General features: G+C 38.3%; 3 protein-coding genes across 3 annotated transcripts in view; 1 reads left to right on the top strand and 2 right to left on the bottom strand.

The window, feature by feature from the left end:
- LOC134653924 (glutathione S-transferase 2-like) overlaps nt 1–26,750 on the bottom strand; it is a 124,381-nt gene that overhangs the window by 39,432 nt on the left and 58,199 nt on the right. The window lies entirely within an intron of this gene.
- Nucleotides 7,077–10,209, bottom strand: LOC134654298 (SET and MYND domain-containing protein 4-like). The gene is made up of 6 exons (XM_063509764.1): nt 8,826–10,209; nt 7,987–8,246; nt 7,875–7,927; nt 7,651–7,743; nt 7,427–7,519; nt 7,077–7,295 (listed from the first exon to the last, which is right to left on the bottom strand). The coding sequence occupies exons 1-6, from the start codon at nt 10,199–10,201 to the stop codon at nt 7,077–7,079; spliced, it is 2,094 nt and encodes a 697-aa protein (XP_063365834.1). The 5' UTR covers nt 10,202–10,209.
- On the top strand, nt 11,766–25,865 carry LOC134653877 (mitochondrial 2-oxoglutarate/malate carrier protein-like). The gene is made up of 6 exons (XM_063509237.1): nt 11,766–11,956; nt 15,483–15,701; nt 19,576–19,755; nt 21,702–21,804; nt 23,944–24,062; nt 25,678–25,865. Exons 1-6 carry the CDS (start codon nt 11,877–11,879, stop codon nt 25,856–25,858), a joined length of 882 nt encoding a protein of 293 aa, XP_063365307.1. The 5' UTR covers nt 11,766–11,876; the 3' UTR covers nt 25,859–25,865.

Below are 26,750 nucleotides of genomic sequence, written 5' to 3' on the forward strand. Positions count from 1 at the left end.
AATTTTTTGATCAGGTACAGTCAGCAGCAGAAATTGCTAAGTGGGCGAGCTGTTCAAAATTACCTTTACGCGCTCTTTTTCTCCTAACAATAAAGTCGCGTCAAGATCTTTTTGAAACCTCGCCCGCTTAGCAACTATTGCTGTCGACTGTACACAATAATAAAAAGAATGAAAGAACCAGTGATAATATTGAGAGAATAGCCAAATTATATAAGAACTAATTAGATTGTCTTATTTTTATTGCGTCCATTGTGTTTTGCTACATGTATGTGTGTTGACGTTAGCCCAAGATCACTTGTAAGTTTTACTTACGTAAGCAGGGACACAGCTATACTACAGAATGAGAGACGAATTTCGTTATCTCATTCTAATAAATAGCTTTGTCACTTACGTAAGTACTTAAAACTTACAAGTGTATCTCGGGCCTTATTAGCTAAAAACTTATACGTGTATGAATAACATAGATACAATACAATCTGTATGGGTAATTATCGTGACACAATGGACTCGATACTTATGTAAAATGTGGACCAATTAAAACTCGATACATGCATTAAAACTATGTTTTTTTTGCTAATCACCTAATTAGGCATTTGACTAGAGTTAGACAAAGCTAAGTTAGCACTGGCAGCCATTTTGATAGCCCAAACTGTGCAAATGTTATTGGCTATCAGTATCATAGGGGCTATCTGATGGCTATTAGAATCCCTGCCAACTTTGCTTGGTCAAACTCTAGTCACTACATAGTATAAAAAAAGCGGCCAAGTGCGAGTCGGACTCGCCCATGAAGGGTTCCGTATTTAGGCGATTTATGACGTATTAAAAAAAAACTACTTGCTAGATCTCGTTCAAACCAATTTTCGGTGGAAGTTTACATGGTAATGTACATCATATATTTTTGTTAGTTTTATCATTCTCTTATTTTAGAAGTTAGGGGGGGGGGGGACACACATTTTACCACTTTGGAAGTGTCTCTCGCGCAAACTATTCAGTTTAGAAAAAAATGATATTAGAAACCTCAATATCATTTTTGAAGACCTATCCATAGATACCCCACACGTATGGGTTTGATGAAAAAAAATTTTTAAGTTTCAGTTCGAAGCAGGGATGTTGCGGATGCAGATTTTTTGACATCCGCGGATGCGGATGCGGATTTTTAAAGGCTCACATCCGCGGATGCGGATGCGGATGTCAAGATTAGGTACTTAGAAAACGTCAAATATTACATTTTTAGTATTTTTTTATTAAATAAAAAAACCAAACGTTTAGTATTTGAGCAAGAATATAGGTGCGTTATATTTAATAAACAGTAACTTCGCCGACTTTTCTGGATCTAGACGATTTCGTTATAGGTAATGACGAAATTACCTAGCACTTACGCCGCCGCTAAGACGTTCCTGTACCGACTTGTTCGACATCCGCATCCGCATAAGCTCCGCATCATTTTATGCGGATGCGGATGCGGATGTTGAAAATAACGCGGATGTTCCGCGGTTGCGGATGCGGATGTTCGCAACATCCCTGGTTCGAAGTATGGGGAACCCCAAAAATTTATTGTTTTTTTTCTATTTTTGTGTGAAAATCTTAATGCGGTTCACAGAATACATCTACTTACCAAGTTTCAACAGTATAGTTCTTATAGTTTCGGAGAAAAGTGGCTGTGACATACGGACGGACAGACAGACGGACAGACAGACAGACAGACATGACGAATCTATAAGGGTTCCGTTTTTTGCCATTTGGCTACGGAACCCTAACAAAGTCACTTCCCGCTATCTGTCTGTATGCTTAGATCTTTAAAACTACGCAACGGATTTTTATACGTTTTTTTTAAAATAGATAGTGGTTCAAGAGGAAGGTTTATGTATAATTTGTTAACTCGGGTCGCTAGTTGTTTATAAAGGAGGCTGCATTTATGTGGCGCCATCTATGGCAACAATAATGCGGCTTTGTATCAAAATCAACAGTCTTTATTTCTCTAAAAACTTAAAAAAAAAAGTAACATTCATAGTATGTCAACTTTTACTGTTGCGGCGTCGTTGTTGCCGCTGTATCTGTCAATTACCTTGATAAAATGAGTGACGTCCTCCGCCGCATTACTGCCGGGATTATGACGTTCATTCAGTCAGTCATTTAACTCATTTATCAAGGAAATTGACAGATCAGTGGCGGCAACGACGCAACAGTGCAGCTTAAGTTGACATCCGAACACCACAAGTAAATTTTTGAGATAATTTCCCTATAATAAACAGTCTTTAGTTATCTCTGGCAAAAATCAGGGTTCGAAATTATCCAGATAATTAGCCTTTTTCTATTTTAGGTTATTACCAAATCGATAATTATCAGCAAAAATCACGATAATTATCAAGACAACTATCATTGATAATCCTTTCGAACCGTGACAAAAATAAAAGCTCAGCGACTAATCGTAATATTGGTGGTGGCAGCGAACTGCGCCAGGCTGAGCTGCGTGCGGAGCTCCCGGAAATAATTTCCCTATAATTAACAGTCTTTAATTATCTCTGACAAAAATCAGGGTTCGAAATTATCCAGATAATTAGTCTTTGATAATTATCCCAGGTATGAATGGTGCTATATTTATTTTCTTTGATAGTAAAAAATAATGATCGGGGCGTTTTTCTATTTTAGGTTATTACCAAATCGATAATTATCAGCAAAAATCACGATAATTATCAAGACAACTATCACTGATAATTATCCTTTCGAACCGTGACAAAAATAAAAGCTCAGCGACTAATCGTAATATTGGTGGTGGCAGCGAACTGCGCCAGGCTGAGCTGCGTGCGGAGCTCCCGGAAATAATTTCCCTGTAATTAACAGTCTTTAGTTATCTCTGACAAAAATCAGGGTTCGAAATTATCCAGATAATTAGTCTTTGATAATTATCGCGATAATTATCCCAGGTATGAATGGTGCTATATTTATTTTCTTTTAATTCTTTGATAGTAAAAAAATAATGATTGGGGCGTTTTTTATATTTTAGGTTCTTATCAAATCTATAATTATCAGCAAAAATCACGATAATTATCAAGACAACTATCATTGATAATCCTTTCGAACCGTGACAAAAATAAAAGCTCAGCGACTAATCGTAATATTGGTGGTGGCAGCGAACTGCGCCAGGCTGAGCTGCGTGCGGAGCTCCCGGAAATAATTTCCCTATAATTAACAGTCTTTAGTTATCTCTTAACAAAAATCAGGGTTCGAAATTATCCAGATAATTAGTCTTTGATAATTATCGCGATAATTATCCCAGGTATGAATGGTGCTATATTTATTTTCTTTGAATTCTTTGATAGTAAAAAATAATGATCGGGGCGTTTTTTCTATTTTAGGTTATTACCAAATCGATAATTATCAGCAAAAATCATGATAATTATCAAGACAACTATCATTGATAATCCTTTCGAACCGTGACAAAAATAAAAGCTCAGCGACTAATCGTAATATTGGTGGTGGCAGCGAACTGCGCCAGGCTGAGCTGCGTGCGGAGCTCCCGGAAATAATTTCCCTATAATTAACAGTCTTTAGTTATCTCTGACAAAAATCAGGGTTCGAATTATCCAGATAATTAGTCTTTGATAATTATCGCGATAATTATCCCAGGTATGAATGGTGCTATATTTATTTTCTTTGAATTTTTGATAGTAAAAAATAATGATCGGGGCGTTTTTCTATTTTAGGTTATTACCAAATCGATAATTATCAGCAAAAATCACGATAATTATCAAGACAACTATCATTGATAATTATCCTTTCGAACCCTGACAAAAATGAAAGGTTTTCAGCGACTAATCGTAATATTGGTGGTGGCAGCGAACTGCGCCAGGCTGAGCTGCGTGCGGAGCTCCCGGAAATAATTTCCCTATAATTAACAGTCTTTAGTTATCTCTGACAAAAATCAGGGTTCGAAATTATCCAGATAATTAGTCTTTGATAATTATTGCGATAATTATCCCAGGTATGAATGGTGCTATATTTATTTTCTTTGAATTCTTTGATAGTAAAAAATAATGATCGGGGCGTTTTTCTATTTTAGGTTATTACCAAATCGATAATTATCAGCAAAAATCACGATAATTATCAAGACAACTATCATTGATAATTATCCTTTCGAACCCTGACAAAAATGAAAGGTTTTCAGCGACTAATCGTAATATTGGTGGTGGCAGCGAACTGCGCCAGGCTGAGCTGCGTGCGGAGCTCCCGGAAATAATTTCCCTATAATTAACAGTCTTTAGTTATCTCTGACAAAAATCAGGGTTCGAAATTATCCAGATAATTAGTCTTTGATAATTATTGCGATAATTATCCCAGGTATGAATGGTGCTATATTTATTTTCTTTGAATTCTTTGATAGTAAAAAATAATGATCGGGGCGTTTTTTCTATTTTAGGTTATTACCAAATCGATAATTATCAGCAAAAATCACGATAATTATCAAGACAACTATCATTGATAATCCTTTCGAACCGTGACAAAAATAAAAGCTCAGCGACTAATCGTAATATTGGTGGTGGCAGCGAACTGCGCCAGGCTGAGCTGCGTGCGGAGCTCCCGGAAATAATTTCCCTATAATTAACAGTCTTTAGTTATCTCTGACAAAAATCAGGGTTCGAAATTATCCAGATAATTAGTCTTTGATAATTATTGCGATAATTATCCCAGGTATGAATGGTGCTATATTTATTTTCTTTGAATTCTTTGTTAGTAAAAAATAATGATCGGGGAGTTTTTTCTATTTTAGGTTATTACCAAATCGATAATTATCAGCAAAAATCCCGATAATTATCAGCAAAAATCACGATAATTATCAAGACAACTATCATTGATAATCCTTTCGAACCGTGACAAAAATGAAAGGTTTTCAGCGACTAATCGTAATATTGGTGGTGGCAGCGAACTGCGCCAGGCTGAGCTGCGTGCGGAGCTCCCGGAAATAATTTCCCTATAATTAACAGTCTTTAGTTATCTCTTGACAAAAATCAGGGTTCAAAATTATCCAGATAATTAATCTTTGATAATTATCGCGATAATTATCCCAGGTATGAATGGTGCTATATTTATTTTCTTTGAATTCTTTGATAGTAAAAAATAATGATCGGGGCGTTTTTTCTATTTTAGGTTATTATCAAATCGATAATTATCAGCAAAAATCATGATAATTATCAAGACAACTATCATTGATAATTTATCCTTTCGAACCGTGACAAAAATGAAAGGTTTTCAGCTTGGAGGATACAACTAAACGGAGTAGCCATTAACAGGCTTTCCCCTCTGTCGAAAATAGGCGGCCAACGGTCATACACAATGTATGGACTGACGTTTATCTGACATGGCTATTTTTACGTTACGCATACATTTGACTTTCCCCTCCCCCGCAAAAATCGGCAGACTGTTTTGTACAGAAAATTACAGACATGGCGTCTCCGTTTGATTATATCCTCCAAGGTTTTCAGCGACTAATCGTAATATTGGTGGTGGCAGCGAACTGCGCAAGGCTGAGTCGCGTCCGGAGCTCCCGGAACACTTCGTAGTGCTCGCGGGTGTTGGGCAGGTCGTCGAGCAACGTCAGCGCCCTGCAGGTCTCGCGGAGGAAGGAAGGCTCCCGCTGCGGCATCACGTGGTTCTTTCGCAAGTTGTCCCAGGACACATACACCTGGAAAAAGGGGAATACTTGACTTTAACAACTTGACTTTGACTTTTTTTTGAATATTATATTAATGAATTGAAATTGACTAATTATAAGTATACATTTTTGACATATAAAGTTTGTAATTTTATGAATAAAGAAATATGAAATATAACTGGAATCTATATACTGGAGCTTTGCCTCTTTGTGGAGAGTATTTCACAAAACTGTCGACAATCAATGATAACTTGCGCATGCAATATAAATATAACTATCGTATTCCAAAGATCAATAATAAAATTATGGATAAAAGTGCCTACATTGCAGCAATAAAAGTTTTTAACAAGTTGCCTGTTGAAATAAAGTCTGTTAAAAGCAAACAATTTAAAACCATTTAAAAAAAACCGGCCAAGTGCGAGTCGGACTCGCGCACGGAGGGTTCCGCACCATCAACAAAAAATAGAGCAAGACAAGCAAAAAAACGGTCACCCATCCAAGTACTGACCCCGCCCGACGTTGCTTAACTTCGGTCAAAAATCACGTTTGTTGTATGGGAGCCCCACTTAAATCTTTATTTTATTCTGTTGTTAGTATTTGTTGTTATAGCGGCAACAGAAATACATCATCTGTGAAAATTTCAACTGTCTAGCTATCACGGTTCGTGAGATACAGCCTGGTGACAGACGGACGGACAGCGAAGTCTTAGTAATAGGGTCCCGTTTTTATCCTTTGGGTACGGAACCCTAAAAAGGGGAATAAGAATAGAACATGCCGTAGAGAGATAGTCCGATAACCCAGGAAAAGATTCCAAGTGAAGCGAGCGTAGGGAGTGGTTCGAAAAGTGGAATCTTGAGCGTTACCCGGTTTTAAAGCATTACTGATACTATAAAGAAAAAAATACATACACCATACATCAGTTTTGGTACCATGAAGACTATTATTTTCATAGTCGACATCTAGCATCGAGTAGCGAATTATCAGTACTGCTACTTGACAATAGATGTTGCACCGACCCAAAAGTCTAATGATCAACAATTTTCAGCTAATAATATAACCGGATTAACCGGAACTCTATTTTGAACTACAAGTAGCGGTACCTACTGAATTCCGCTATTCGATGCTAGATGTCGACTACGAAAATAATAGTCTTTTTGGTACCAAAACTGATATGTATGGAGTCAATGGAGTGAGCACTTTATTCTTACTATATTTCTCTATGCTGATACTCGCTGAGTTCTCGTCTCCGGAGGCTGTATATGTCCCAGCCTTGGGCACACACGCGGCAGTTGCACACGTTCAGGATGTTCTGTATTACTGATACTGACCTTCTTCAGCTTGGCGTCTAGTTCTCGTGTCCGGAAGCTGTGTATGTCCCAGCCTTGGGCACACACGCGGCAGTTGCACACGTTCAGGATGTTCTGTATTACTGATACTGACCTTCTTCAGCTTGGCGTCTAGTTCTCGTGTCCGGAAGCTGTGTATGTCCCAGCCTTGGGCACACACGCGGCAGTTGCACACGTTCAGGATGTTCTGTATTACTGATACTGACCTTCTTCAGCTTGGCGTCTAGTTCTCGTGTCCGGAAGCTGTGTATGTCCCAGCCTTGGGCACACACGCGGCAGTTGCACACGTTCAGGATGTTCTGTATTACTGATACTGACCTTCTTCAGCTTGGCGTCTAGTTCTCGTGTCCGGAAGCTGTGTATGTCCCAGCCTTGGGCACACACGCGGCAGTTGCACACGTTCAGGATGTTCTGTATTACTGATACTGACCTTCTTCAGCTTGGCGTCTAGTTCTCGTGTCCGGAAGCTGTGTATGTCCCAGCCTTGGGCACACACGCGGCAGTTGCACACGTTCAGGATGTTCTGTATTACTGATACTGACCTTCTTCAGCTTGGCGTCTAGTTCTCGTGTCCGGAAGCTGTGTATGTCCCAGCCTTGGGCACACACGCGGCAGTTGCACACGTTCAGGATGTTCTGTATTACTGATACTGACCTTCTTCAGCTTGGCGTCTAGTTCTCGTGTCCGGAAGCTGTGTATGTCCCAGCCTTGGGCACACACGCGGCAGTTGCACACGTTCAGGATGTTCTGTATTACTGATACTGACCTTCTTCAGCTTGGCGTCTAGTTCTCGTGTCCGGAAGCTGTGTATGTCCCAGCCTTGGGCACACACGCGGCAGTTGCACACGTTCAGGATGTTCTGTATTACTGATACTGACCTTCTTCAGCTTGGCGTCTAGTTCTCGTGTCCGGAAGCTGTGTATGTCCCAGCCTTGGGCACACACGCGGCAGTTGCACACGTTCAGGATGTTCTGTATTACTGATACTGACCTTCTTCAGCTTGGCGTCTAGTTCTCGTGTCCGGAAGCTGTGTATGTCCCAGCCTTGGGCACACACGCGGCAGTTGCACACGTTCAGGATGTTCTGCATTACTGATACTGACCTTCTTCAGCTTGGCGTCTAGTTCTCGTGTCCGGAAGCTGTGTATGTCCCAGCCTTGGGCACACACGCGGCAGTTGCACACGTTCAGGATGTTCTGGTATAGCTTCATCCGGCGCTTGTTTTCGTATAGGTTTTCGTACCAGTGGCCGCTGAAACATAACGTATTTTGGTTTAACATTTTAACCGCCAGCAATTTTTGATCGAGCGTGCTCGTGTCGCCACCGACAGTAATTGTACCACGCAGAGTAAGGGGCATAGTTACGGGAGTTATAAATGTGCTGTAAAAACCAAATCAGATCTTTGTCTTATTTATCAGACTGTGGCGAAATGAGCTGGATATGTAATGTCTTATATATCAGACTCTGGCGGTTAAAGGGTTAATAATCAACTATAAGTGTAAACACGTAGTAAATATACATTTACTTCGTGCCTTGCGCAATTCAGTTACCAAAAAACAAGGCGCTTTACAACGCCATCTTCTTCAGCTGTCAATTTAAATTATTTTAAATAATCTGAAATACATCTATAAAAGGCGGACTTAATGCCAAATTTAAATAGTATTTTTTAACACGGCCAAATTTATACATAGAAATGATACATTTTGAAAAGTTAAAACAACTAAGTCTATTTTTACAAACCTTAGATTTACTTTATCTAATTTTTATAGTAATTTAAAATTTCCTAGCCATGAAGATTAAGTTATTTGAGCACATAACTCAGGTACTTACACATAAGAAACTGTCAACTCGGACATCTTTTTTATAGGTCTTATAGCTACCAGTGCTAAACGGTCATCAAGGCCCAGCGCCAGCAGGTTCGCTTCGCAGCAGTGCTTCAGATTCCCTGCAAACGGGAACCAGCCGAAGTGAGCCGGCATGTCCGTCACAATCTGACCAACAGTCAGCTCCTCGGCTGAAGTGACAACTTCTGTAGCCGGGCAGTTTAACTGCAGAATAAGGCACAGTTTGCCAAAGCATTTCTTCGCTTCAAGACCTTCCGATTTTGATTGAGGAAAGAAACCGAGGACTCTTTCCAATCTATGCAACACTGAGGCGTAAATGAAGGCGCTATTATACAGTGTACCAAAGACAAAACGCCTATCCTCCTTGAAGCACAATATTGAAGAATAGTTTTCAACATTGTATATTTCGCTCAATGAACTCTCATTTAATCTGCTGGTTCCAATATTATTAGCTTCTTTAATCAGGGTACTCCAGTCCTTGCAGAGTGACTTTAGCTTCAAGAAAGTATTGATTGCCAAACGGAACTTGTGCCCTGCGTCAATTGTTAGCAGAATGTCCATGATCTGACATTCTATGTTGTGGTACTCATTCAGACAGCGCTCCTTACATTGTAAACTACAGAAGAGTGCGACACAGCAGTTGTCACACGGCATCAAATTGAAGGTCGTCTTTTGGCAATAATGGCAAGAGACGAGACACTTATCCGGGAGAGAATGAGTTACAAATGCGGTATCTATAGCTACCACTGTACCAATTTTTATATCCTTAGTAGCAATTACCTTTTGTTCCCCATCTTCAGAAACTATGTCCACATCGGCAGATAAGCAAGGTATATCAGAATGTTTCTTCACATTAAACTTGAAATAATCTTGAGCCCAACTGCACAGCAATATGTTGTTCTTAAGATTTTCTTTCCACATTGATTCCATACATTGTTCATATCTCTTATTAAGTTTTTTCGCCAGGTCTCCAGTGCACCCAAGTTTGCGACAAGTCTCAATGTCTTTCAGGCATGCGGAATATGCATTTAAATGGAAAAGTAGTGCTGATCTATTGCCGTAAGCATGCAGCATCTCTATGGAGCCTTTTGGAGCAAAGAGTAAAGCCTTGTTATACATTTCCAAAGCCATCTGGTAGTTCTCCTCCTGGTAATATTCATTCCCATGACTGCGAAACATGCAAGACCTGGCGTTATTTTTAATATGGGAGTGCAGACGAGGAAATCCCTTAGTAATACTCAGTACTTTATAAGCTTCTAATACTGCTGACCCGTCTAAATTGTTCACTGCTTTGTAAATATCTCCCAAAAGACCTTTTCTCTGCAGTATCTCGTTGTAAAGCATCGGGTTTTCGAAACTCATATTGGCCTTAAAACAACAGGAAAATGACGGTTGTAAACAACAATAAACTAATTATAGCTGGAGTTTGTGTTAAAAGTAAATTATTATAAAAAGGTACTTACTGAATCACTGACTTGTTGGGTAGAACATGTGATGGATATAAAGTTTTTTGTTAAGTTCGTTACTTCAACAGGAAACTGAAACAAGTTATTGTTGCCGCTTATTTATTTTAGTCAATTTGCAGCGCTATCAAATATTTTTATCACTGCTGATAAACATTAAACTTCCTAAAGGATTTGCTGACAACAACGCATTCAACGCAAAGAAAAGAATTATAAAAACGCGCGAGGCGTGAGGGGTCGGGGGACTATGGAACAAAAACAATAGACTATTAGACTCGTGTGTAATCATGGTATAATAAAATACTCCGCCTGGTACTCTCTTCCGAGATTCGCGAATGACCTAACTTGCCTACGTCATCATGTTGTTTACAGGTTCTCAAACTTTAAAATGTGGGAGAATTTTAACCAACGGTGAAAATTATTTTAACGGCATTAATTTTAAGTTATTCATGTAGAAACATAGTAAAATAAAACAAATCTATACTGCCCTTTTCACTCCTACTCTTACAGTTCCGAATAGAACAGCCAACCATTTTCGTAACAAAACATTAATTACCAAGCTTACGACGTGAAAAGTTTGGAAAACACTGCGACTGCTGACACTGAGCGAGAAGGAAACAACAATTAACACGCGTTCGACAAGGATGACGGTCAGGGACAACATGGCGGATTGTCAAATGTGACAGCGCTATCCTGTGTTGCCAGTAGTGTAAACAGAATTACCCGAACGTCTGAAATTTCTTTCGTGAATCGGAAGATATTGCTAACGAATAATTAAAAATGACGTGTTATTGTAAAATTTAAGATAAAATACATATAAATGAAAATTATAAAATTATAAAGAAATATTTTAACTTATTAACCATAGATATAATGTACCCATGTAACATGTTATGTTGAAATAAAGTGGCAATGTTATTGTGACGTAGGCAAGTGACACTCTGGGAAGAGAAGACCATGTTTTATTAGACCATGTGTGTAATTAAAAATTAGGTTGGTCACCTTGGTTTTTATTTGGTTTAAAATAATAAATACAGAATTTTATATATAAATAGCTCATTTACAATTAGCAATCCTACGTGAATAACTCAATTAAAATATATTATAAATTTTATAATATAAATCCAGTTTTTACTGCTTTTGTGATTGTAATAGATTATTTATTTGATTTTTGTTAAAGGCACTGGTGGGTTCCGTTCTTTCTTTAGGTTCAACATGTTTACCTTCCACTCAAGTTAGTTTTATCTGTAACCTACCTAAAACGTCAAACGTGAAACGTCAAAGTCAAAACCAGCTGCCAAAGAGCATATAATCACTACGTTCTAAGAGACGGAACTCCATAGTACGTAATTATTTGACAGTACTTGTCAAACGGTTTGGTTTGACGTTTATCGTCGGAGTTCCATTCATACCAACATAATGAAAAGTTTTTTTTCTGGGATTTTATGGCTGCAAGATCCGACAGCGCGGCATCGGAGGCAGTCTGTCTGTCATTTTCAAGTTTTGGTGCAGTGTTTTAAATCGAATTTATTCCAAAAACTTGTAACAAGTGTTGTGATTTAAGAGAACACACCATGAGCCAAGCCGTAGCCGAACCGCCGAAGGAGCGGTACATTCCCAATGGACTCAAGTTCGCCTTCGGTGGCCTTGCAGGGTACCTACTGTGTATATTATTAGAAACCTAAATTTGTCCTTTATTTCAAAATCAATGTCATTAACGCGTCTAGTTTCAAAACAAACATATGTTTTCTTGAATATCTGTACACTGTATGTTTATTTTTTTGTAATTATAATTTTAGGTGCTATTTTCGGAATTATTACAAAACCGTACTTATCTATAAGTTAAACCTTAATTAATTTGTCGAAAGTTTAACGACCTTGACTAATAGTACTTTCACTTTAACCTAAATATGATATGTACATATTGTTTGTTACTTTGTAGGTTATTACATAATCCATGGTATTCTCCATGAGCCTAAAGTAGTGCCTAGACTGGCTAGAAATAAACTAACCTAAAACTAATTTTTGGCTTTTTTAGTTTGCAGTTTTAATTATGATGATGATGATGATGATGGTATCCTGTTATCCCTCATCAGGGACATAGGGCTCTCAGAAGGGATTTCCATTTTTCGCGGTCCAGCGCGGCCTCCTCCAGCTCCGCCCAGCCGAGGCCGAGTGGTGCAGCCTCCTTTTCCACTGTGCGCCTCCAGGTGGTACGTGGGCGACCTGGCCCCCTTCTTCCGGGAATTTTCCAAGTCAGCCCTTGCTTGGATATGTGGTTGTTTGGCCTTCGTAAAACATGACCTATCCAGCGCCACTTCCGCAGAAGTATCTCCTTAGCTAAAGGGTTTTGTCCGGTCAACTCCCATAATTTAATATTGGAGATGGTCCGTGGCCAGTAGACTCCTACGATTCGCCGCAGACACTTGTTTACAAACACCTGTAGTCTACTGGTTATGTCTTGCTTGACGGGCCATGTCTCGCATCCATACAGGAGGACCGACTTGACGTTCGAGTTGAAAACCCTTAGCTTGGTGCGGCGAGTGATTACTGTGGAAGTCCACACGGGTTTCAACTGTGCGTATGCGGCGCGGGCTTTATTGATGCGAGCTTCAACATCCGCTTCTGCACCTCCCAGGGGGTCCATGACACTTCCAAGGTATGTGAATGTTGTAACTTGTTCAACCGGTTCCCCGTTTATTAGAATTGGAGTTGTGTTCGGGGCATGCAGGCGCATAGCTTTTGTTTTGGCACAATTGATACGCAATCCTTCTCTTGCCGCGGCATCGGCCAGGTCATCGGTCTTCGACTGCAGGTGGTCCTGTGTCGTGGCGAGCAAGCACAGGTCATCAGCGAAGTCAATGTCTTCAAGGGTTTTGCCATTGACCCAGGACAGCCCCCTTTCCCCTTGACTGGTAACTCTGCGCATCACATCGTCCAGGACAATCAGGAACAGCAATGGCGACAGCAAGCAACCCTGTTTAACCCCAGCAGTGACGGGTATCGGATCTGACAATTGGCCCCTGTGCATTATCCGGCAAGTGGATCCCTCATAAAGGCACTTAATTATTTCTATGACCTTGACTGGTATTCCCCTTTGCTTCAGTATTCGCCATATACTTCTCCACTTCACCCTATCAAAAGCTTTCTCGAAGTCCACGAACAGGACATGGAGCTCGCTTTTCATCTCGTGACACTGTTCTAAGATCATGCGCAGGACGTTAATCTGATCCGTACACGATCGTCCCGCTCTGAATCCACTTTGTTCATCCCTGAGTCTGTGATCGACAGCGGCCGACATTCTGTTCAGCAGAACCTTGCACAGCACCTTGGAGCAGACAGGCAGCAAGTTTATTCCGCGCCAGTTGGAGCACTGGGACAGATTTCCTTTCTTGGGTAGCTTGATGATTATCCCCTCCTTCCAGCTTTCAGGTACTCGTCCCGTTTCCCAGATGTCAATGAACAGGGGATGCAACACACTAGCCATTGCCCTCGGGTTGCTTTTCAGTGCTTCCACCGGGATGCAGTCATTTCCGGGAGCCTTTCCACTCTTCAAGCTTTTTATAGCACAGGAGTTTTAATTATATCTTTCCAAAACATATAGGCACCTATTCAATTAGAATCTTATATTATGGATTTATTTTATAAACAAATATGTTAAAAAGGCATAATGAAAAGTGATATATCCTTTTAACATATAAGTACCAGGGATGTTGCGGATGCAGATTTTTTGACATCCGCGGAAGCGGATGCGGATGCGGATATTTAAAGGCTCACATCCGCGGATGCGGACGCGGATGCGAATGCGGATGCGGATGTCAAGATTAGGTACTTAGAAAACGCCAAATATTACATTTTTAGTATTTATTTATTTAAAAAAAATGAAACGTTTAGTATTTGAGCAAGAATATAGGTGCGTTATTTTTTATTTTATTTATTTATTATTATTTCAAATAACAAATTGCACCTTACAGCTAATGCCAAAGCGGCACAAATTGGAACACATTAACAACATAAAGCATTAACATTATTTATAATAATACAATATACAGCTAAGACAGGTATTCATTATGGTATGGTACTCTTAGGCATCTCTCTTTCTAATATCCTCTTGCATTCCATCGTCACTCGCCCCATCGCACTCACAAACAAATCGCACTGAGGCTGCGCCTCGAGCAGGGAGTTGAGCAGCGCGTGCGCGCGCGCGACCGGCGCCTGCGCGTGCGCCTGCGTGCGCGCCGAGCCTCCCGCCAGCAGCGGGTGCCGTCGCGCGCGGGTGTATTGGTTAGGTACAAACAGGCGCACGCAGACTTCGACAAGTTTTATACTGTCGATTTTATTTCTAAAGATTGCCAATATAATTAATAAACAGTAACTTGGCCGACTGCGTTATATTTAATAAACAGTAACTTGGCCGACTTTTCTGGATCTAGACGATTTCGTTATAGGTAATGACGAAATTACCTAGCACTTACGCCGCCGCTAAGACGTTCCTGTACCGACTTGTTCAACATCCGCATCCGCATAAGCTCTGCATAGATTTTATGCGGATGCGGATGCAGATGCGGATGTTGAAAATAATTCGGAAGTTCCGCGGTTGCGGATGCGGATGCGGATGTTCGCAACATCCCTGATAGGTACATAATATTGTTATAAAAGTAGCAAAGATTAGATTATGGAATATAAAATTATCACATTAAATGCAAGTATCTTACATTGTAAAAAGTTAAATTCCATTAAAATACACTCATGTACAAATTTAAAGGAACACAAAAAAGTTAATTAATTTGGGTGCTGTAATCCTGTAATTAACCCTTATTTTTCCGTTCCTCTAAATTTGTTCATTTTGTTGGCAGCGATTTTGATAATCCAGACAGTGCAAGTGTTGTTTATACAATACAATTAGTTTTGTTCACTGATTGTTGTTTAAATGTCATAATTTCATAGAAGTTTGACTTATAAAATAACACTTGTGCGGTGTGGACTATCAAAATTGCTGCCAACTTGGCTTGGACTTACTCTAGTATCAAAACTACGAAACTTATTTTGCATAATGTACTTAATATGAATAACTTTGTTTTAAGCAACATTGAGATTTTTTTTAGAAAGATTTTCTTTTTCTGTATATAATTAAGCTCTCAAAGCAATTTAAATGAATACTAATGTATACTTGTCCACAGCATGGCTGCCACCTGTGTAGTCCAGCCTTTAGATCTCATCAAAACCCGGATGCAGCTGAGCGGAGGCGGGCGTTCCTCGTTCACCGTGGCCGGAGAGATTGTCGCCAGAGAAGGCTTTGTGGCTCTCTACACCGGCCTCTCCGCTGGTCTGTTGCGACAGGCTACATACACTACTACCAGGCTTGGAGTGTATAATATACTCTTCGACACATATAAAGAGTGAGTGTTTTAAACATGCTTTTTGACTTGAAATTATGTTATGAATTATGAACCAGTGGCAATTGTCAATGTGATAGCGTGATTATTGGATGTGTCTTTCTTTTTGGGCATGGTTTTATAACTGTACATTATAACTGTACTCGTAGCTCAGCTATGAATAAGCGAATTAGGGCTATGATTCAACCGCAATATTTTGTTTTCATGTCATCGTAACTGCTTTTTTGTAAAAGAAACGCACCTTTTCAGATGAAATGTATCAGTTTCATGATATTACAGGGAAATCCCATTTATTATTTTTAAAATTACTACCTATTTTATAAATATAACGACAGTATTGTCAGTATTTATAGGTACTTTATTCATTCAGGCAGCCATTTAAACAGTTGAAGTATAGACTGCTGTGCACAGTTATATTTATTATTTCATTTAGAATTAACAACAACACGTAATCTTGTACTCGGTGTAATGAATTTTTGTAGCCAAGGCCGTTATCGTTGCATAACTATGTATTTTTACTTGCAACCAAACATGTGACGTGCGTTGATAATGTACAGTCACCTGCAATTATATTTTACACAACGAAGGCCGCAAAAATATCTGACACGATCTTATTAGTAGAGCCATAATAGCGTGTCACATATTTTTGCGGCCTTCGAAGATTAACATATTATTGCAGGTGACTGTACATAATTTAAGCCCATGCTGTATACTCTGGTGGGTGCTCATTCCACAGCCGGAGTGTCCGCGGGGGGAAATTCCTCTTAAACAGCACAGTGCTCGACCATTTAGACTTTTGTTTCCCAGTCCAGGGGGCGCGCAGATATACAAAAAAGTTTAGGGAACCCTCTTATTAAATATGTATATCATACTTACTGTTTAGACGAAAACTGTTTCACTCACTTGAAGTTTTAGTCGCTAGACATGTTTCGAGCCATTCGGGGGTCCTTCTCCAGAGAGTGCACGAAGGGCAGCCGCCGCGAGCGCTCGAGCCTGAAGAAGGACCCCTGAAGGGCCCGAAACATGTATAGCGACTAAAAATTCAAGTGAGTGAAACCGCGTTGTCGTCTAAACAGTTTAAATATGTCTCACGAACGTTTAATTTCGAATATTATACTTATGATAGAAATACAATGAATTAATGTGCTTTCGTAAACGGCCTCATAGACCAATACCACGTCAACAAGATTGGGATACGTCAGCAGATTCTGAGAATAGATGGAACGGACGGACAGACCAACGCGACGGCACTGATTTACTACGTATATTTATATAAATAGACCCGGTGACGCTTATAATTTACAAATTAATCACTTCATTAAAAACAAACTGTACGTAACCATGCCATGTAACGATGGGACCCACTTCACGCAACTGGCAGGATCGCCATGTAAGACTGGGACCCAGGACAGTAGTGAAACACCAGAGTTACGAGTAAATACTGTAATTTATTTATTAAAAACTGGTATATATATAAACCTAGGGAATTTAGGTTACACGTGTTTAGGTGGGGAGACTTACACGTGGATGGTGTCCAGTAGCGTGACCTAAATTCCCTTCCTTATGTGGAGGAGAGTCATCTTACATGACTCTCCGTATATGGATACATTCCTAACCTAATATGGAGGAGAGTCATATTACAAGCCTCTCCTTATATGTATTACAATAATAATATATCAAGTTACTTATACCTACATTCCAACTTGCTATATTTTGTCGCATTTACGATTTCATTATCTATATTTCTTGAACTTGGAAACTAATATTATTATAGAAAGGTTTAAAATTTAAAATATAAATATTATTTAGATGGCGACCATACAACTTAAGATAACAATGGTCGCTTGACCCTGCGTATTTAGCGTGTTAATTTCCAGAGCCATTACTATGGTATCTCATGGCTGTGACGCAAAATGTTATCAACGCACATCTAATTTGATAAGGCCACGCTTCGGACTGAGCGAGTGAAGCGAGTCTTCATTCGTGGAAAGTGAAAACACAAGCCACCGTTGAATTGAAATGTAATATCGCTATTGCCGATTTAAAATGGCGTCCTACAGAAATAGAGTGCGAGAGATAGGTCTATTAAGTAGATGCCCCGAATAGTGGTTTTGGACGAATACCGAATCTCTCAAAGATCCCGAAGATCTCAGCCGAAGCGCCGAATATTCGGCGAACATTTTGAGTCACAATTATTATGAAAACTGTTCGCTAACAAAGCACAACGTTTGCTAAAATATATTTTTTGTTGAACCATGTTGAACAGAATGAATGGATGGAGTTAGAGTCAATCAAATAAGACCCATGAAAAAAATAAGATTTTAGTTATTTTTATTGTGTAAAATTTCTCTCGCTCTCGCTCCCACCCCGCTGTATTCATAGCCACAGACCAGTGAATCTCTACATGTTACATATTTGTTACGTTATGTTTATTTGTAATACAAACATCTGAATATACATAACACACTATAGCGGCGTGACCGATTAAATAGAGCGATTATCGAAAATAGTGATAGTGACTTGTTTTAAATGTGATCGAAGTAAATAAAGCAGATAAAACCAGTTTTTTACATAAAATAAAATGAATAAGGTGTACTTAACTCTAAGGAACCCCTCCCTAGTGTAAATTTCATTCGATAGCGTGACGAGCGTTCGCATTTGCGTTGTTTATTTTTGTATGGGATTTTGAACAGCGCGCCAAGCGGGATGTTTTGGAAACTCGAAACTTACGGTATATTAAAACATTTTTATTTTCTATCCTTCGTTAGCTATAGGACTGCTAGTTATTTATACTTAATATTATTTTTCCGTGTTAGGTGTACCAGTATTGAATGTAGTTGTAAATTATTATCATTGTTACAACAAGACGGCCTACTGTTAACGTATCGACCCGCGACCTCAGGCTAATATGATATAAGTAACTTATATCTTGCCGTAAAACATGATTAATACTGTAGATATACTATTTATAAACTTGAAACGCTCTCGGTTTCTGTTGAATAAATATCATGACTCATACTCACGTCTTCTGACCGAATACCGAATGGGTATAAATATTTAATATCGATTTAATAACAATCATATTATATTATGTAATTGCAGAAATACAACTTGGTCCAGTAGGTACATAACTAAATCGATGATTTCTCAAAAACTATTTACATATTTAGATACGTGAAAGGAAAAATATGTACACTACACATGGGGGTGAAATCGGTAGCTCTTATGGTATCTTTCTGTAACGACGTTCTAACATAATGGATGTCTTTTATTAAAAGGTGTTTCTATTTGGCCTTATGGTTGACTGTACACTGTAGTGTTAGATCTGGGGCGTAAAGGAAAAACTAATGAGCGGTCCATACGAAGATATATATTGTCGAAAGAAATAAGCACTGATTACAATTTAGTCTGTTTAGTAGTAAGGCCGAAAGAATGCGACGGCATCACGCACGCGAACAAAAGCTGTTATATTATTCAAACATTTAAACTTGTTCCACGTGCGTTTATGCAGTTACCTGTAAAGAAGATTCTTTTAGTTTACGAAGACACTTTCCAACATCTCACCCACGAGATAGACTACACGCTTTTTCGATATTTTCGATTTTGACTATTAAAGATCATAAAGAAGGAATGAACGAAAAACGGCCAAACACGGTCTTGGGTCGTCCCATTCGTTTTTCGTCAAGTTCTTAAATTAGTCCTATTCTGCTTTCGTCACGTATTCTACATTGAAAGCCACCGTCGATTGTGACGAATGTAGAATGGGTGACGAAAGTAGAATAGGACTAATTTAAGAACTTGACGAAAAACGAATGGGACGACCCAAGACGATACCTCAAAAAGGTTCTGTTCAAAATGTATTTTGTCCTCGTTTCAGACGAAACGCCGGCGCCGCCCCTGGTTTCGGCATGAAGACCCTCTTGGGTGTCGCTGCGGGCTCCATAGGCGCCTTCGTGGGCACCCCGGCCGAGGTGGCCCTCATTCGCATGACGGCCGATGGCCGCCTGCCCGCTGACCAGCGAAGGAATTATAAGAATGTGGCTGACGCCCTCATCAGGTAAGAATGTCAACATATGTCAACTCAACACCAGACAAAAACGAGTGTTTGAGAAAATGAAACATCTATAAATCTGTTATCGATAAGTCATAGATAAATATTTAATCGATGTAACTTCTAGTTGCTGTCGGTAAGTTACCGAGAAATTTCAAGAATGCAAATCAATTACAAAGTGGTACATCATTCCTATACTACATATATTTAGAACTTAAAAATCTAAACGTAAACTGTAGTATACAGTGCCAAAAGAATACACTACCAATATATCAAAAGAGAAAAAGATATCGAGCGTGTTGTACGAGGGGCGTTCAAAATATTCTCGGTATTGATATCTTACGACCTCTTCTAAAATTTCTTTCGTTACTGGCCGCTAAGGTTTATTCATTTACATTAAAAAAAAGTATAATTCGAACCGAGATGGTCTTTTGTTTTTCTGCAATTGCTGAACAAACATGAACATCATGTGCGAATTGACAATGTTAACTAAATTAGAACATCGATGCGTGATAAAATTCTTGACAAAACAGGGTAAAAATCAAAAAACCATAAAAGAGTAAATGGATTGTGTTTACCGTGAGTCTGCTCCTTCTTTATCTACCATTCAAAAGTGGTCAAGCGAGTTTAAACGCGGAAGGGAGAGTATTGAAGATGACCCTAGACCTGGCCGGCCTGTAGTAGCTACTTCACAAGAAAATATTGATAAAGTGGAAAAACTTATATTGGAAGATGGTCGAGTGAAGGTAAAATCTATAGCATAAGTAACCAATCTCTCTATTGGTACCGTACATGATATTATACATGACCATCTTAATATGTCAAAAGTAAGTGCAAGATGGGTTCCGCGAATGCTGACTCGGCTTCAAAAAGACATGCGTGTAGCTTGTTGTTCCGATTTTATTGACCTGTGCGGTGAAAATCCTGATGAGGTGCTGCAAAGAATAGTTACTGGAGATGAAACCTGGGTTCATCATTATGACCCAGAGAGTAAACAAGAGTCCATGCAGTGGCACATTAAGGGTTCAGCTCATCCCAAGAAGTTCAAGGTCATCCCTTCAGCTGGCAAGGTCATGGCCACGATATTTTGGGATTGTGAAGGAGTATTACTAATCGATTATAAAGAAAAAGGTGTAAATATCACAGGACAGTACTACGCTAACATTCTACGTCAATTAAAGGATGTAATTAAAGAAAAGAGGCGAGGAAAGTTAACCAAAGGTATTCTGCTTCTGCATGACAACGCCCCCGTCCATACTGCTCATATTGCCAAGGCAGCTATTGTTGAATGTGGGTTTAAAACTGTTACTCACCCACCGTATAGTCCGGACTTAGCCCTCAGCGACTTCTTTTTGCTCCCCAATCTTAAAAAGGATCTGCGTGGAAATAAATTTTCTGACGATGAAGCATTGAAGGCGGCAGTGGAGGAGCATTTTTACACGAAAGATAAAAAATATTTTTACGAGGGATTAAAAAAAAAAATTGATCGATCTTTTAAGTGTATGAACATAGGGGGGGAGTATATTGAAAAATAAAAATATCAAACTTTTCGTACTTGTTTGTTTTCATTCTCATACCGAGAATATTTTGAACACCCCTCGTATATTTCGCGGTAGCTATCTTCTTATAATATGTAATAAATCTTTATAACGTTAAGGTAATATCGATAACAGACATGTCGATATTTCGTTTTGTCAATGACTTTATTTTGCCACAAACACTTCTATGTCTGGTCAACACCGATAAAACTAAGACCCTCTCAAACCCCTTTGCACTCCCGTCTTCCAGGATAATTTCCTAATTACGTATAATATATTATCTGTGCCAAATTTCATCTAAGAACCACGCATCTAAAACTAGTGAAAATTATTATGATTTCCAACTTTTCTCAACAGGTTTTCGCTGCTTTTATTTCTTGTAATATAACATGTTCTATTGCACGTTGTTTGCAGGATAGTGCGCGAAGAAGGAGTGCTAAAGTTGTGGCGCGGCGCCACGCCCACCGTCGGCCGAGCCATGGTCGTCAACGCAGCCCAGCTCAGCACATACTCACAGGTCATACATACATACATACATACATACATACTCGTATTCTTCTTTACTTATTCTTTGCATCAGTTTCTTGTTATTGTTTGAGATGCGCAATACTCAAACTTATATTCTTCTAAGCATGTAAAAAGTTACGCTCCTGGCAGGACTTGAAGCCGCAACCTCCGCAAGCTCTTAACCAATTAAGTTTAAAGGATTCCAACTTAACACAGTGGTGAGCGGTCAGCAGGCGGTTTTTGTGTATGGTTGGCAATTCGTCACGCCAAAACACTCACTCACACACACACACACACTCACAACACTCACTCGTAACAGCAACACTCTTAACTGTCCTTCGGTGGACCTTATACCTTTTGTAATAAGGTTTACGAACTGTCAGTTAACAATGTGGGCGATGGTACATAGAGACTACTATGTTTATTTGTATTTTTAATTTTTCCACTCAATTTGATAATTTTAATTTATATATTTATTGCATACATGGTAAGTACACAGGTGTTACATAGATTGTTTCACATGGGCCCTGGTAGGGCGCGGCAATATTATTAAATCTATTGAGTTTACAGGTTTCATTTTAAATTATTAGAAATATTATATCATTATTACCAGGCCTCGGAGTTTTTTTAGCACGGTAAGACTAAGGAGAGCTATGGAGTCTTTGTTAACATTAAAATTAAGTTCATACTCATACTCATCCTCATTAATTAAGTACAAGTAAATTATGTACAGCTCTAGACCTAATAAATATCAGCGATCATCACAATAACGAAATACGTAACTATATATTCATGACATAATGTGACATCTGATTTACTCATACACATATTTAGGTAAAGAGGTTTAATCATAAGTGGCCTATCACTTAAAAAAGTACTTAAGACATGCAACCTATGATTATAAACATTGGTAATACGTATTCGACATATTAAAACGATATTCCATAGATATTAAAACTGTTTATTATTCATTAAGGTTGATATAGAGCTACAATATTTTAGAATAGTTATGCGTTACTCTTCCTTACGTCTACAAAACAGTTCGTTCACACATAATGGGCAGTATAAACGTCGTAAGTCGCATTCATGGGCATCATTTTCAAGACACCAATATCAATATCTTAACAGTAATTATAGTATGTAGGTACGTTAAGTACTTAAATAAAATATTGGAGCGATGACACTGCAATATGGGTAATATAATAATATTAACATACACATATACATATTATATTATTGGGCATCATTTTCAAGACACCAATATCCTTATCTTAACAGTAATTATAGTATGTAGGTACGTTAAGTACTTAAATAAAATATTGGAGCGATGACACTGCAATATTTAATTTAATTTGTATAACTGTAGTATTATATTTAATTTAAATTGTATAGCTTATAGTTGCGCTCTCTCGAAAGGGTTTCCACGGAAGACCAGCGTCGGGGACTTCAAAGGTTCCTTGACATGAAGCTGAGTGGAGACCATTTCAGGAACGCTTTATAACCAATCTATGTCAGTGTTTTTATTAGTTAAGTTTAAATTAAGCGTTTTTGAATAAAGATTTTTCTATTCTATTCTATTCTATTCTATATGGGTAATATAATAATATTAACATACACATATACATATAATTACTTTTTTATAATATAACATTTAATTAAATATATGTAAACAGAATTAATTACATATAAGTAGTCTAAGTATTTATAAAACGATTCGGACGAACTTAATTAATGAGGATGAGTATGAGTATGAATTTAATTTTAATGTTAACAAAGACTCCATAGCTCTCCTTAGTCTTACCGTGCTAAAAAAACTCCGAGGCCTGATTATTACTATCGTCAAATAACAAAAGTATCAAATTATGTCACTTAAAAAAATCATGATTAAAAAATTGTTACAGTTTATGTCAAAAATATCAATAGGTATATGTATATAATGTTAATATTCAGATTGAGTCATATGTCCAATATATATACCTACTAAACTAAAGTCTATTTTTTTATTCGGTAGACTAAAATGACATTTCATAGTATGAAGATCATGTGTCATCTCATACTATGAACTGTCATTTTAGTCTACCGAATAAAAAAATAGACTTTACATAATAATTACATTTCATCTTCCATGATAAATGGTATTGTGTCGCAGGCGCGCGAGGTGTTCATAGGCTACGTACCCGACGGCATCACTCTGCACTTCTGCGCGTCCATGGTGTCCGGGCTGGTCACCACCATCGCCTCCATGCCGGTCGACATCATCAAAACTAGGTAAGCTATTTTAGTATTCTATCCTCGTGCCGCCCAACGTACATTAGGATGTACACTCAGTTTCGATGGAATGTCAACCTTAATTAAAAACAAAGTAGGTAGTATTTTTTGTCTCGTAAAATTTTCGGACAAATGAAATTCAACCCAATTGAAAATACCACAAGATTCAAACTTCCTTGGCTATAATTTTGTATGGTGGGCGGCACGAGGCTATAGTCAGCTTTAATTATGTACAGTCATTAGTGATCTACAGTTAGTTGTTAAGCGGGTAAAGTGTTCAGATTGTACTGAACATAGCTATGTTGTTAAGAGAATATGATATAGTGAGTGTACATTTTGAACAGCTTGAATGTTTGTCATTTTGCTGGTGATTTTGTGACTGTGCCATAATTCCCTCAATGTTTTCTTAAAGTTGCCGTCATTAGAACTTGCAAACTATGTAAGTAAACAAACAATGTAACTTTGTTTTGTGACTGTTTCTCCTTGAATTTTCACACTACCCCATCAAACACAATTCAAACTATACACATATACACTATTGAAACGGTCCGTTCCGTAAAATACATAAATATATAACTGTATCTTGGATATTTAATTAAAAGTTTAAAATGGTTTCATAAGTTAGGTTATTAGGACCTGATGGAATGACGTTTTTGTTTCTTTTAAATTCTTCAATTGTCTATGATGGGTAGCGTTGTGACTAAAGTTAGTGATATAAACCCGCTACACACTACCAACTCACGCTCTGTACCTACCGCCGCGGTTGTAAAATACATCAATACATAATTCTTAAGTACCAATTTGTCTTCTGATCGTGATTAAACAAATTAAAAATAAGTAACTACTTGTTTTTTAATTTTGGTATTTTATTATTCGATATGGTTTGACATTAGTAAAGTAGTAAGTAAGAGTCTTGCCCATCACTAGTAAATTCATCATTCAGAGACAATTTCAATATGGCGGTTTGTTTACATAGTTTGCAAGTTCTAATGACGGCAACTTTATACTGAAGTTTTTTGAGGATGTGAGGGTATGGAGTTTAAAAATTTTTGATTTGTGACGCTTCTAAAAATTCAACAGTTTTTAGAAAACAAAATAGGGGGTATCACTGTAAAGTTCTGCACTAGCACCCATCGTAAACATTCGTAAACCATAGAGTAACTTATACATACTGTGCCTTAAACTGTTTTTTGACAAATTTTCACAGACAATAAAATATGACATTGATGCATCAAGGCGGTTTGTTTACAAACGGCCTACCGGGAAACGTTAAAATCGAAACTAAGCTATCTGTTTCTTTATCGCTCGAATATGCAAGAGTGACAGAGAGGTCAGATAACAAAATTTCGACTCTCTCGTTTGCGGTAGACCCTCAGATTGTGATGGACTGTGGAAGCGCCCTTTACGCAGACTTTCGCGTAATATTCCCTATTGGAATAAAAAAATTCGGAGATGAGATGGGTAACCCCGTAATGTTTCATTTTTAACCGACTTCCAATTCTCAAAAAAGGAGGTTATCAATTAGGTTTTTTTTTTTTTTTTTTTTTTTTTTTTTTTTTTTTTTTTTTTTTTTTTTTTTTTTTTTTTTTTTTTTTTTTTTTTTTTTTTTTTGCAGGATCCAAAACGCGGCCAAGGGTGAGAGCCAGTTGTCGGTGGTGTCCAACCTGCTGAGGAGCGAGGGTGTGCTGTCGCTGTGGAAGGGCTTCCTGCCGTACTACGCGCGGCTCGGGCCTCACACCGTGCTCACCTTCATCTTCCTCGAGCAGATGAACGCCGCATACTTCAACTACATGTAGGGACTATTCTAATAAGCGTACAGTGGAAAAATCGGAGTATTATGAAGTTTGTGAATGGGAAAGGTCATTAACATGTAAAGTGTCATTCAATAGAACTTGCTAACTATGTAAACAAAAGTTACTAGTAAATTGACATTCAGTGTCAATTTTAGTATGGCGGTTTGTTTACATAGTTAGCAAGTTCTATTGAATGACACTTTAACATTAACAGCAAGAATCGATATCTACTCGATAGAATACACCTTTAAAAACTAAGATGGCAAGATTTTACAGTAAGTAAATGTTTTGTAAATTTTACGATTATAGAAATAGATTATCATTGGACCATGAATTGGAAAAATTATATCATTCTAGTGCCAAAATTTTAAAAAGCAACATTTTAATTGTGATTTAATATTCCATTTATGTGTTTAAGCATATATTTGTTTTTTATATTAAGTTTATTTTCATACATGGATTCTATAAGATTATTTTCATAGTTGTTTTCGCTTTTCGAGATTTTATTTTTGATTCATACTGTACCATATTTACACATTATTTAGATTTAGGGATAACGTGATACACTGACAATCCAACCTCTAGACTGAGCTTAGGCTATTCTTTCATGAAACCGATGCTGCCAAAAATACGGGGGTGCGGGGGGACGAGGTGAGCGAATCCCGTGCCGTGATTGGTCCGTTCCAAGACACGGACCAATCACGGAACGGGATTGACTCGAAGATGGAGTAACGCTACCGTATATGTGGCAGAAGGGGTAGCGCGACTATGCTATGTCTAGAGGTTGGATTGTCTGTGACGTGATATGAATGATGGGATATTTGTATACGATGCCCTACTTTGTATTTAAAAATCTATAAATTATATCTGTGTATTTTTACTTTAGGGGAAACTC

Source organism: Cydia amplana, chromosome 14 (genome assembly GCF_948474715.1).
Source record: "Cydia amplana chromosome 14, ilCydAmpl1.1, whole genome shotgun sequence".
Classification (NCBI taxonomy): Eukaryota; Metazoa; Arthropoda; class Insecta; order Lepidoptera; family Tortricidae; genus Cydia; species Cydia amplana.

Coding starts and splice junctions, on each gene's coding strand:
- LOC134653877 (XM_063509237.1), top strand. CDS start 11,877: ATGAGCCAAGCCGTAGCCGAACCGCCGAAGGAGCGGTACATTCCCAAT. Junction 11,957..15,482: donor GCCTTCGGTGGCCTTGCAGG/GTACCTACTGTG, acceptor ACTTGTCCACAG/CATGGCTGCCACCTGTGTAG. Junction 24,063..25,677: donor GTCGACATCATCAAAACTAG/GTAAGCTATTTT, acceptor TTTTTTTTGCAG/GATCCAAAACGCGGCCAAGG.
- LOC134654298 (XM_063509764.1), bottom strand. CDS start 10,201: ATGAGTTTCGAAAACCCGATGCTTTACAACGAGATACTGCAGAGAAAA. Junction 7,744..7,874: donor TAGACGCCAAGCTGAAGAAG/GTCAGTATCAGT, acceptor TCAGTAATACAG/AACATCCTGAACGTGTGCAA. Junction 7,296..7,426: donor TAGACGCCAAGCTGAAGAAG/GTCAGTATCAGT, acceptor TCAGTAATACAG/AACATCCTGAACGTGTGCAA.